The sequence below is a fragment of the Globicephala melas genome, chromosome 5 (assembly GCF_963455315.2).
Source record: "Globicephala melas chromosome 5, mGloMel1.2, whole genome shotgun sequence".
Lineage (NCBI taxonomy): Eukaryota > Metazoa > Chordata > Mammalia > Artiodactyla > Delphinidae > Globicephala > Globicephala melas.
The window spans coordinates 48,358,417-48,372,352 of NC_083318.1; the positions used below are offsets into that span (position 1 = coordinate 48,358,417).

Below are 13,936 nucleotides of genomic sequence, written 5' to 3' on the forward strand. Positions count from 1 at the left end.
ATCATCCTGGGCTGTAATACCATCTACCTCTGCAACAAACATCACACTGTCTTCCTGTGTCATTTAATGTGGCTGATTACGGTGACACCTCCTCAGAAACAGAGTCCACCTGTTTGAAGGTGTAGGTTCATTTTACTTATAAAGTTTAAGAGAAACAGAGAAATTTTGGGCAGAAGCTATATGGTCAAAGTAAAAGATAAACAGCGATCGTAAAAGATGTGGTGGATTGACAGGAACCTTACAAGCCAACCCAGGGATATGCTTAGGTTGCTTGTGCCTCTTTCAATATATTTTGAGGGGAAGCAATGTGACTAATGTTAGTAATTTTAAACAAAGCAAGCCTTGCCAGTGGTAGTCGGTGAATATAAAATAATAAATATGGCCATGAGCATGTTTCTCCTACTTAGTTTTCCCACTGGCTTCTAGGATGGGGTCAGCCAATGGAAGCACTAGCAAAAATTGGAAGGTTGGAGAAAGGAGAGGCCAGCAATTTTCTTTTTTTCTCTTTTCCTGAGCTCCCTTACTGTCAGGTCTCCATGGGTTGGCTATGTCCCTGGACTAAAGGCCACATCTCCTGTCAAGCAGTCTTCTGCCCACCGGTTCCCTCTCCAGGCTTCAGAAATGGCCCCCATCCCTTGCTCCTTCAGCGGTCTGCTATTATTCGAGTACCCCTTACCCCTTGTTGACTTCCTTACCCCTGCCCACATACATGGCCCCTTTAGTAAATTATTTTCCTGAGATCTCTTTCTTTCCTGCCAGGAAATAACTGATACATATCAAAATCGATGTATAATATCCTCAAGAGCCTGTATGGTGAAACTTCAATATTTCTTTGCATATTTAAATGAAGCACTGATGTGTAACTGTTGAAGTTTCTGCTAAGAAAGTCTGATTACTTTAACCAATAGCAGCAAATACAGCTCCTTCTATGAACATTAGCTCTTCCCTTGAGAGCACATGATTAATTTTGTCAGTTAGTCAAGAAATGAGTTTTAAGAGTTTAACATGACTCAGACTGTGAAATCAGATCACTTACTACTTTGAAGTTCTCACAATGGCCAAAACAATCTGCTCTTTGGAAGAGTCTTTAAGCCATATAAGTTCTACCTAATACACTAATTATGTGGTAATAATTATGTGGTAAAGAACTTAAAATACAAAGTTAATAAACATTAATATGCAGATTTTCTTCAGAAGTGAAAGGGGCAACCAGTATTCTGCATATATGGGTGTTTTATCCATTGAACCTAGGTATCCTCTAACCAGATTTGGTAGCCATGGCAGAATTTGAGATAAGGCAAGAAGCTGCGCCTCTCAAAATATCCCTTCACTCCTGAATGAAAAGTCAAATTTATTAATAGAGGCCAAAATAATTCTTCTGATAAAGCTTAAAATGTAAACTCTTGCTGGGAAAAGCAACCTAATTACAAATCTTCCTTGGCAGTCACGAAAAACATCATCCTTTGCATTCTTCTATTTGAGGGCAGGTTTCAACAGAAGAAGCAAATTGAGCATAACTTGTGGCATTTTATGCGCATTTCAGTAATGCAAATTTTACATAGTGCTATAAGAAATACGATCTCCCTTTATCAGCAAAGTTTGAATGAATTAAAAAACATAAATGTAATCAAGTATAGCATAGTTTCAGAGCAGGCAGGCCAAGCAAATATAAGCTGTTTCATTCAACTGCCACATGCCAGGCCCACGTGAACTGAGAAATAAAAACTCCTATCACCTTTTGCCAGGATGAAACCTGAGTTTTATGAATCTTTAATTATGTGAGGTCTTCAGGGACACATCTTTTGCATGAGATGCGTCGGCCCTGTGTTCAGATGTGGCAGGGATGACGGACAGAAAAGGACAGAGGGGATTGAAAACATGATTCTGTGATTTGTAATCAGGAGGCGAAAGAAGGAAGTGTGCGTAGCTAGAAACAGTTTTTCTTAAGTCTCTTATTTTGCTAAGCATCAACCTTTATTTTCTCTTCATGCTTTAAAAATGCAACAGAAAAACAATCTAAATCTTTAAATCACTAGCTTTGTGAATGGCTTGATCCACAGTCCCTTTAACAATGATAAGGCTGGAAGCAATTCAATGCAAATTTGTAAAACAGATGCTCTCTCTCTCTCTCTCATCTAAAGTTCTCTACTTGATGAAATGAAGAATGCTTATGTCATGCTTTTAGTAATATAATTTTATTAAATTTGAAGTACTGTAACCCACTACTTAAACAGCAATTCAAAGCTTAAAAGAATGTTTCGGTTTGAATTGCCTCTGTTTCCCTCAGGTGGAGAGTTGAACTTCACCACACCTGTAGCTCATCATCTTGAAGCCTGAAACAGAGCTCCAGGCAATAGCCACTTCACACATATGTTTTGGGAATACCTGCTAATAGGAAAATGTGTTCAGGTCTTGATTTTTCAAGAAAACTATGTGCAGAGAATTGATAAATGTCCAAACAACCTTCCAAAAAGAAGCATAAAACATTCCAATACTAAACTTCACACATAAAGAAGAGACAGTTTAAAATTCAATATCTGCAATATTATTTACCCTTTTCAACGGGTCAGCATTTATATGACAGGGTGTTCCTTGGGCTCCTATAGTACACAAATTGCCCATCAATAGAATATGTCTCATACTACTAGTGTCAGACTAAAATCCTCAAAATCAACTCCATTTCTTTAGATGTACAAAAATATATTGGTTACAACGGGTCAGCATTTATATGACAGGGTGTTCCTTGGGCTCCTATAGTACACAAATTGCCCATCAATAGAATATGTCTCATACTACTCGTGTCAGACTAAAATCCTCAAAATCAACTCCATTTCTTTAGATGTACAAAAATATATTGGTTACCATGAGCCACACCTAGATTAAATATAATATGGTACAAGAAGATGTAGGTGTCAAATTGAAAAGGAATTAGGATAACTGATCCTGTATTGCACAGCAGTACACTGAACATGGTGGCCACTAACTTTTAATATTCGCATATGGATTTCTGAGATTTATTATATACAAAAGAATCTTTAAAAATGCTTATATTTTCATAACAAGTAAGGCCAACACATGTGTTTGTAAAATCCACTCTTTGCAAAATGATTTGCCATGATAAAAATATGTAAAAAGTTTCTGGTAAAATGAAAGCATCTTATTTTACCTGGACAAATTTGTATTCCTGAATTTGCACTCCCTAACATAAAGATTATTTTAGAAAAAAATCACTAATTTAAAATTATTTATTTATAAGCAATCCTAGGCATTGCCAAAACTTGTATGAAAAGCTCCCAGAAAAGGAAACTGCTTTTCTCTAACTTGTGATAGCAATAAGGCACATCAAAGGAGAGTTTGTCTTCGTGAAAATTTCTTTGCACTTCAAATTTTCTGTTTGTATAAAGGCATGGGCATTTTGGTATCAAATGAAAGGCAACTGCCAACAACACAGATTAAGTATTTCAGAAATAACCTGTTTCCAAATGTAAAACAAAATCACTATTTCCTCAGATCACATCTTTAACTGAAAAAGTGAAGATTAAGGGCTTGCTGGTAAAATGAAGAAAAAAAATCATCCAAGGCATATTCATATTGTTTTTAATTTTTGATAACTACAGAGACATATGCTGATTGTTCAGGATACAATTAGCAACTGCTTGCATATCCAACCTTAAAGCAAATTTTTTAAACTAATTCAACTCTGCTTCCTACTTTTTCATTAATTACTAGCTAAGGGACTTGAAAGTGCTCTAATGAATTTTACATTAGATTCTCCAATGTGAACAGTGTATATTATCACAGCATCTAGTAAACGCATAAATTGGTTTTTCCAAGTTGCATTCTGAGCAGTTGCAAGGATTCTGGCTGGATTTTACAACCTTTAGTATTAGAGACTGAGCTGAAAAGAATTTTTACGAGAAACAAGTTGCTGTAATCACATTTCCCAGGTCATAAATCTAACTTACTATTTTATAATAATCTGTCCTATTTCTCAAAGTTCTTATATTTTTCTCCTGTGGCTCAGAAAGAAGATAATGAATCCCACCTATATTGATTTCTAAATACGCATTAAATAAGGCTTAAAATATTTCTGCTATACTAGCTTTCCATAAATTTCATATTATAAGTTACCATGCAGTCATTAGCCAACCGCTACATTTTGGATTCAATGCTTATGGTTTATGACTTCACAACCATTTACCATCTTCATAAAATTCTTTGAAATCAGAAGTTTCAGAAAACTATACACAAACTGAGCAAGAAAAGGCAGAGCACTGCACCCAAATCCAGCAAGAAACAGGTAGAACCTTAAAACTGCCTTATCAAAGAGAAAATTACAGATTACCATGGAAACCTCATGCAAAACTTTCTTTCATAAAATATTTCTCTAATTTCATAGCTAGATTAAAGATCCCCTATTGAGCATTGTCCAATAAGACATGACATCCTAAATGGCACATCATCCTTAATTGAACGTTTATAGCAAATATATTGATATTATTGATCACAATTGACATGATACAGCAAACTCATATTGGGACTAAGTATACAACAGAGCTCCAAGATAACAAAAGGCAGGTACAGACTCTCAATAACTATTCTTAAAAGTGTCAAGAGCCACCACAATTTGCACTGCTTAACGATTAGTATCATAACAATCCTGTTATTATGTTTATGAATACTTAATAATGCTCTCAGAAAATCATTTGATTTTCACAGTTATCCCCTCAAAACTGTTTTTCCTGATCGGGTTGTCAACACAATCATATATGCAGTTCTGCTGTTCACCATAAAGACTTTACTTCCTAGAGAAAATGTTGCTCAAATTCATCCCTCATCCTTGCAGTATAGTGTATAGGTGTTTTTTTTTTTTCACTAACTCTTCTTTCTCATGATTTAGATAAAAGAAGACACGTGTGAGTTGAAAAAATAAAGCTAACAACAGTTATTCGTAGCCAGAATCAAAGTGTGGTATTTCATCAACCCAGCTTTGCTCCTCAGAAGTTTGAGGGTCCATTAAAAATATCTATTATCAGAGTCAAAGTAGTTTTGGTCCCACCTGTCACTACCCTAATTACGGCATTGCCTAGGAATTTCACGGGCAGCAAAACTGCTGGTTTAGGCTCATAATTTTGGAACACCTTAAAAAAATATTCTATCAACGCTTAGATTTAAATAGAGTTTCCATTTCAATTGTGCAAACTGTTAAACATTAAAATCCACTGCAATGAAACAAATATCAAAGCTCTCATGGACATTATACTCTTCAGCTGTTTTCACAATTGGCTCACATTTTGCAAGGAATTCAGAAATCCAAAAGAAATGTCCTTAACTCTTTCACTGCTAAGTTCTATAATCAAATACTAGAAATAATCTATGGATTATAATGATCAAAGGTAGAGAATTTCTAAATACCTGCAGGAAGAACAGCTTTGTGATTTTCCAGCAAACTGCAGCAAGCAGGAGGAAGGGAAGAAACCTCACACAATCATGCATTTAAAAAAAAAAAAAATCTTTCTACTCTGCAGACACTGCTTCCTGAGATTGAGACACATTTAACAGCGACACTGCCAAAAAGACACAAAAGATATATCCACAGAATCCAGTTCTATCCCAAAATTAGAGCTGCATTGCACACATTTTTAGAAACGTGAATCTCAGCAAACATAACTGTATTTTATTGACAGCATTATAAATAAACACAACATAGAAATAGTGAGCCTTTCCTATTCCATTTCAACTTCGGTACCATGCTCTACCAGCCTCCATTAAAAAAAAAAAAAAAAAGTCATTACCTGTATGAAGAGAACCTGTTAATAGCCTGAGAAGGTACTGGGCAAATTTCAATATTTCACGTTTACATCGTTTTCTACAGCCACTCATCTTAAGCAACAAGGTATTCCTCTGAGAAGAGCCAGAAGTCTTTGCCAATAGAAAAAAGACAGTCTCTGAGGGGAAACTTCTGTCTCAGTTTATGTCACAGGCTGCCTTACAACTCCTGTGGAATTAGCTGTTAGTGCCTGAATCAGAAATTCCTTTAAAAAGCTAGAGAAGCCGGATATAGATAGAACGGTAACAGGGTGGTGAGAAAGGGCTGCTTCTCAGGTCACCAAGTTCTTCTGTGGCAACAGATAGGCTGCCGGTTCCCACGTGTAGTAACCCACGGTGGCTCAGCTCCACATCCCCTCTCCAGGAGCAATCACAACCTCACAGACCATTCAGAGGGAGGCGGGGCCTGCAATGCCAGCTCATCAATGAATCAGCATGTAAGCAGGTGAGGGGACAGATGACAGGTCACTGGGGCTGAAACCCTTTGGATATCAGTAAAAGGAGCCCACAAATGCCATCAAGCCTGCTGGGGAGGAATCTCCTTGTCCAAGGCTGTACAAAATGATTCCCCCCGCCAAAAAGGCAAGTAGGAAAGCATGTTGTTCAAGGTCAGACACCAGACAATTCCCTGATACAGTGTTAATCAGATTCAGAAAGCCTAAATGGTGAAAAGGCTCATTTGAGAAGCTGACCCTGATTCTAAACAGATTTGAAGATTTACCACCAAATAGAGGCAAAGCTCTTTTGTCACATATAAATATATTCCACTTCATGGGCACAGAGGTGGAAAATAAGCTGTTACCTAAATCTGGCTGCGTTTTCTGCACTGTCCAGGCTCAGGGATTTGAAAATCAGGGGGAAAAAAAAATCATTGTCTCCTTTAAAATACAGTAGACTGGAAACCACAACTCTTAAGCCCCTATACTTGCTTCCAGGCAACAGAGCTCCAAAACTAATTTACTGCATTATCCTAAGAGAACGACTGCCTCAGTTTCCTCATATTTCTAAAAGGTAAACTGCAACTCGCTGGCTCCTTACCAGTTGACTTAATAGTGAGAACAATTGCGAGAGCTCACAGTTTTCACAAAGAACTATTCTATTCAAGATAGTGTTACAGAGGTAGGCAGTTGCTATGAAAGCTAGAAAACTTCCTTGAATGTGCAGTTTTTGGGTTTTTTTTTGTTGTTGTTGTTTTTCATTCCTGAGTGCCTTGGGCAGTTTCTAAGATTTGTCGACACTCTATATTTCCAGGGTGTTTGGTAATTTATTTGTTTTTGCTGATTTTGTGTGTGTGTATCTCCTTGATATCTCCTTAATACTTAGTGTATGATACCTCCTTGATATTTAATGCACGTGGATGTGCCTCCTCCATTTTTTAAATACCTAGACAGGCCATTTTTTTTTCTGACAGTTGTAATAATTCTACTTGGAGCTAATATTTCCCAACAATACTATACATGAAATGATGTTCTTTTACAATAAAGAAAGAAGTACTCCTGGAACCATAGACTTAACAAGATCTAGTAGTAACTCGCTCTTTTCTGTAACTCTCCCATATGTCCACCAGACTCAGTGATATCATCATCCGAAGGAGATAATGAAGCATGCTTTCCGAGAATTTTTAGGACTTCAGTTGGAAGTATCTGAGATAAAAACAGGTTTATAAACAAAGGTTAGCAATACACTTCTTGAAGTTCTTTCTCCCATGCATTTGCCATGAGTGATGGCATCCCAAAGCTTGAAATTGGCAGAAGAAATACACTCTTGTAGTTCCAGAGCTGGGACAAATTATTTTAAAGCCCCACTTTCTTATCTATAAAATGGGTAACAGGACACTGTTCATTTGTTGGAGAGTGAAATAAGATATGGTATAGATGGCATTAAGCAGAGCACTTTCATTCATTTATGCAGAAATTATGTATTGAGCACTTGTTTTGTTCAATCCATGGTTCTAGGTGCTGGCAGTACAGCAGTAATGAAAAAAGGCAAAGCCTCTGCATACACAGAGCTTACACCTTAGATTAGAAAACAACAAATTAACAAAGAATAAATAAAAAATATCACATATAAATAGATGCTATGGAGACTATTAAAAACCCGCTTAACAGAATAGAAGGTGAGTAGATTGAATGGTCAATGAAAACATTTCTTCTTCTGGAATACAGATTACAAGGAGACAGCCATCAACCATAAGATGTTCAGGCGAAAGAGCACGTCAAGTAGAGTGAAAAGCTTGTGCCAACACCACCAGCTGGAGAAGAGCTTGGCATCCTCAAGGAACAGAAAGAAGGGTGTGACTGCTGAAGCATACTGAGTCAGGAGAGCCTTAGAGGAGATGATTTCATAGGGGAGGCCAGGGCCTACAAACCCTGGCCTACTAGTATGCAGGGTCTTATAGCCAGGGTAAGGAATTTGGATTTAGTCCATGTGAGCTGGAAAGTCACTCCAGGGAGTAGGAAAATTATATGATCTCTCTGCTATGTAAAGGATGAACTGTAGAGGAGCAAGATTAGAAGACTGAACACCTACGAGGGGCATCGCAGTAGTCTAGGGGAGGATGATGGTGGCATGGCTTGGAGTAGAAATGAGAAGTGGTTGATTTCTGGATATGTTCTGAAACAGAATTAGTAGGGTTGAAACTGAGGGAAAGCAAAAAATTAAGGATGACTTAGTTTGAGGCTTGAACCATTAGATAGATAACTCTAATGAATTAATAAAATAAAACAACTGTGGGCAGACTATGACAGTTGAGAAAGTCAAAAGTTCTGCTTTGGACATATTAACATTGAGGTTCTGTTTCTTTGTTTTAGCAAAGTGTTTTATTCAAGAGCTTCTCAGCACCATTTAGTTGTCAGAAAGAACGGATATCCCCTTTTCGTGCCCACCCAACTCCCAATCCCAGAGGCAGAAGTTAAAGCACTTGGCAAGAGCTCCTGCTAATGATTATAATTCAGATCATGATAAGGTTTGGGTTGTTCTCTCACCTACTTTCTCCAACCCTCTACTTAACCCGTGACTCAAGTAGAGCTGTGTTCCCCCGCAGTTCAGAACAATAGGAAGGAATCATGTCAGTCAGTTTTGATCAACCTCACATTCCTGGCCTATTAGAGGCACATAAAATTACCTTGAAAAAACTGAATTCAGTGACTGCCACCTAGGAGGGACAGTGTTACTGTCAGGCAGTTTTGAGAGCTCAAATATTAGGGTACCCTCCCCCTACTCTAGTCTCGGAACAAGGAACACTAGGTCTGTTTTCTCTCCACACACCTCAATTGCTCATCCTCTCCTGCCTTATAAAACAGACACTGAACCGAACTGGTGTGACAGACTTAAGACAAACAGTTACATCTGATTAAAATGCTAAGAGACCCTGAGCTGTTGGAGATGAGGAGAGTCGATAGTATGAGCTGATCTTTCCTTCTTTTTTCTTTAGAGAGTATTTTGTTTCAGCATAAAGCACACTTTCCCAAAGAGATTCCTGGAGGAGAAATCCAAGAGTCTGACTGTGTCTGGTGGGAACACACAGTCACCTGTGTAACTCTGGCTTCAGTCCCTGGATCTATCTTTTGCAACTACTTCAGGTCCCATGGGAGGAGGAAAAGCTGGAAAGCTGGAGGCAATATCACTCGGCCAAAGCCCCCATGGGGTCCCAGGCTGGCAGGACAATGGGTTCCTGCTCTAGTACAGCTAGCACCTCTTCAGGGACATGCTTCCTGTCCAATACCACTTCGTAGACATATTCAGAGAACCACTCATCTGTCATGCACAGGTAACCTTTGTGGCCATGGTCTTCACCCCACAAATTTTCCACTCTCCATTTCACAAAAGCACCCTCCTAATCATCCTTTTCTGAGACAGCAGTGAATGTCATGGCGTGGGTCATAAGTGACTCACCAAAAGTCAGCCTCTCAGCTTTATTCATGTTCTTCATGGAGACACCAAACACTAACTCAAGGTCATAGACATTCATGTCACTGAGGCCCAACTTGCCATTGAAGTGTTTTCCAACATCACAGCCAAACCATACAGCCTCTCCATCTTTGATGGAGGCCGCAACCATCTTCTGCAATAAGTCAATGGGCTGGTTGTTATATAGAGTTTTTCTCCCTCCAACCATATTGCTTAAGTAGTCCACTGTGTAAAGTTTATTGTACTTGTGCTGGGGCCGAGGGTCATTCACTAAACATATTGAAGAGTGGCTTGACATGTTCCCTGTAAAACTTCAAGGGTGTTATGGGGCCAATCTTTTGATAGTTTTTATCTTTGTCTTGATACTCCCAGGCGAACGTCTCTGGTGGATTACCCAAATAGATGCACACCACTCTGCACATCTCCTCCATTGTGGTATCCTATGTGGCTGAGATTTCTCCTTTGGTTGTGCTGTTGTATACCAGGTTCCATAGTCGTATACAGAATTCTCTCATCTTGTGATTCAGAGTATCATTCATCCTTCTGGTTGCCTCTGTTGTATAAGATTCAGGGAAGCACTTAGCAATAATACCATATTTTTCAACAATATTGACAAGCATATCCCATTATCCTCCATTATTTGCAGGATTCATAAGCAAATACTGCACCAGCCTACCATCCTCAGGCTCCTTTTACTGCGCTGTGTCCACAAAAGCATTTAAGAAGAAATAACAGCATTCAACCTTGTCCCAGAAAAAGAGGTAAGACTGACTAAATTCAAATTCTTCAATATTTAATTTTCTCATGAATGGAAGTCTCATAACATTCAGACAAGGAAAGATCCAGCATCGCCCTGAGCTCTTCTGGTTGGTGACGGGCTTGCCTTCCAGATGCACAGCCTGTTGGAACACGTGCTGAACACCCTGGACCGTGGCCCTCTTCAGACAGACGTCCAGCAGGTCGTGGGTGGTGCCGGCATGCTGGGGCCAGTACGAACTGAGGATCGGAATTCAGTTTCTGAAGCAGAGCAGCTACCTTCCCTGAATTCAGTCCTGCCACGTTGTTCATGGTGCCCATGCTGCCCGGCAGGGGAACGGTAGTTTCGAGGTCCTCAGGCAAGCGCCAGGACTGCACAGCGGTTCGCTGCCTAAGCTGCCCGACCTGCCTCTCCCACTGAGATATCTTTAATGTATTCAAAATTTAATACATTTTTCAATTAACCCATTCATTTAAAAATATCTCTTTAAAAGGAGAAAAGCACTACAGAACCTGCAGATATCAGAGGATACTAGGAAAATACTACATAAACTCTAGAGAAATAAATTTGGCAATTTAGATGAAATGGACAAATTGTTTTAAAAAAATCTACCAAACATGAAATAACAGATAATAATTTGAACAGTCCTATAATTGTTAAGTAAATTGAATTTACAATTTGAAAACTCCCCCTCAAAAAAATCTTCAGGCCACATGGTTTCATTGGAGAATTCTACCAAATATGTAAAGAAGAATTAACACCAATTCTTCACAATATCTTCAAGAAAATAGAAAGGAAGTGACACTTCCTAATTCACTTTATGAACCAGTATTACCCTAATAAAGACAATACCAAAAAAGGAAACTACAGACAAATATCTCTCATTAATACACATGCAAAAATCCTTAATAAACATTAACAGAATAATTCAGCAATATATAAAAAGAATGATCTACCACAACCAGGTGTGTTTCAGTCTAAGGCTCTAAGGTCGCAAGACTGACTTGATATGGAAAAAGCAAAGTAATTTACCATATTAACAAGCTAAAGAAAAAAAATCACATACATTGATCCAGAAAAAAATATATGACAGAGTTAACATGCATTCATAATTTTTTGAAACAAATATCAGTGAAATAGGAATAGAGGGCAACTTCCTCGACTTGATAAAGCACACCTACAAAAACCTACCGGTAACATTATACTTAATGATGAGAGACTGAATGGTTTCACCCAAAGATTAGGAACGAGGTAAGAATGTCTGCTTTCACCAGCATTATTCAATATAGAGTGGGAAGTAGTACCAGTGCAATAAGATAAGAAAGGAAATTAAAGACATACAGACTGTAAAGAAAAAAATAAACATCCTATTTGAGGATGACATGATTGTCTATGTAGAAAATACAAAAAAAAAAAACAAAAAAACTTAAAAATACTCCTAGAATGAATAGTGAGTTCAGCAGTCATAGAATACGAGCTCAACATTAATTGTACTACTGAGAAGTCATTTGTACTAGCAATAAACATAAAAATTAAAACACAGTATCATTAACAGTGGCTCAAAAAAATGAATACTGAGGTTTAAATCTAACAAGACATGTATGAAATTTGTATGCTGAAAATTACAAAACCTCTGGAGAAGGAAATAAAAGTTTTGAATAAACAGAGAGATACTCTGCGTTCATGTATTAGAAGACTCAACACAGTAAAGATGCCAATTCTTCCCAAACTGACATACAGTTTAACACAGTTCTAATCAAAATATGAGCAAGATTATTTTTAATATAGAAAATGTTATGTTAATTATATGGAGAGTAAAAGAAACTAGAATAGCTCAAACAATTTTTAAAAGAAGATTAAGTCTTTAAATAATTCTACCTGATTTCAAGAGTTATGCAGCTTCACTAGTTAAGACTGTGGTATTGGTAGAGAGATGGGTACATAGTTCAATGGAACAGAATAGAAAACCTAGAAGTAAATCCACACAATTATCCACAACTGATTTTTGCCAAGAGAAAATGCCAAGAGAAAATCAGTGGAGGAAAGAGAGCCTTTCAACAGGTGGTGCTGGGGCAATTGGACATCTATAGGCAAAAACTGAACCTTCACCAAGATCTCACATCTTATACAAATATTACCTCATGAAGGATCACAAAATTAAAGGTAAAACTACAAAAGTTTAAGAAAAAATAAGAGAAAATCTCTACAATTTGGGGCTAGGTGAAGATTTTTCAGACTTGACACCAAAGGATTATTTATAAAAGCAAAATTGCTAAGTTGGATGTCATCAAATTTAAAAACTCTCACTCATTTAAGAGGATGAAAAGTCAAGCTCCAAAGTGGGAGAAAATATTTGCAAACCACATATCTGACAAAACACTATTATCTAGACTATATAACGAACATACAAAACTCAACAGGAAAATGCATACAACCCAGTTAGAACATGAACAAAAGACATGAAGACATTTCACCAAAATAAGATATTCAAATGGCAACAGAGCACATGCAAAGATGTTTGATACCATCAGTCATAACTGAAATGAAAAATAAAACTACAGTGAGTCCATCATTACACATCTAGCTGAATGGCTAAAATGAAAAACTAGTGATAAGACCAAAGGCCGGTAAGGATGCAGAGACACTGGACCATTCATACATTGCTGGTGGGAATGTAACATGGTACAGCCACGCTGAAAAACAGTCTGGTAGCTTTTTAAAAAAATTCTAAACATATATCAACCATTTAACCCAGCAATTGCACTCCTGAGCATCTATCCCAGAGAAATGAAAATATATGTTTAGACAAAAATCTTTATATAAACCCTTATAGCGTTTTTGTCTATAACAGCCCCAAACTGGAAACAACCTATAAACAAATAGTGATTCATACACACCAGCAAGAAAAAAGGAATGAACTGTTGATATCTACAACCTGGATGAATCTCAAGGAGATTATGCTGAGCAGGGGCGGGGTTGTGGGGGAAGCCAATCTAAAAAGGTTACACACTGCACGATTATATTTATGTAACAGTCTTGAAATGACAAAATTTTTTTAATGGATGACAGATTAGTGGATGCCAAAGATTAAGGAAAGGGTAGGGGCCAGAGGGAAGTGAATGTAGCTATAAAAGTGCAACATGATAGATCCTTGTGCTGATAGAAATATTGTCAATTGACATTGACTGTATCAATGTCAATATCCTAGTTGTAATATTCTACTAGAGTTTTGTAAGATGTTACCATTGGGGGAAACTAAATACTTTACCATGGATCTCTTTGTATCATTTCTTACAATTGCCTGTGAATTTACAATTATCTCAAAATACAGAGTTCACTTAAAATTAAATAAATTAAACATTTTAAATACCTTTTGAACACCTATTATGCACTACTATTTTAGGTTCTGAATATACACAAGTGAACCAAACAGACAAAACA

At 37.5% G+C, this 13,936-nt stretch overlaps 1 protein-coding gene and 1 pseudogene across 3 annotated transcripts in view; both read right to left on the reverse strand.

Annotated features, from left to right (window-relative positions):
- The window catches only part of KCNIP4 (potassium voltage-gated channel interacting protein 4), a 1,198,945-nt gene that overhangs the window by 937,628 nt on the left and 247,381 nt on the right, over positions 1-13,936 (reverse strand). The window contains exon 1 of one of the 3 annotated variants that reach the window (XM_060299202.1): positions 5,796-6,113. The exons of the other annotated variants lie outside the window; for them this stretch is intronic. Within the exon in view, the coding sequence (XP_060155185.1) occupies positions 5,796-5,883 (88 nt within the window). The 5' untranslated portion in view covers positions 5,884-6,113. Of the gene's footprint in view, positions 1-5,795; positions 6,114-13,936 lie in introns of those variants that run through there. 3 annotated transcript variants of the gene reach the window in all.
- Positions 9,098-10,806, reverse strand: LOC115839892 (bleomycin hydrolase pseudogene; annotated as a pseudogene).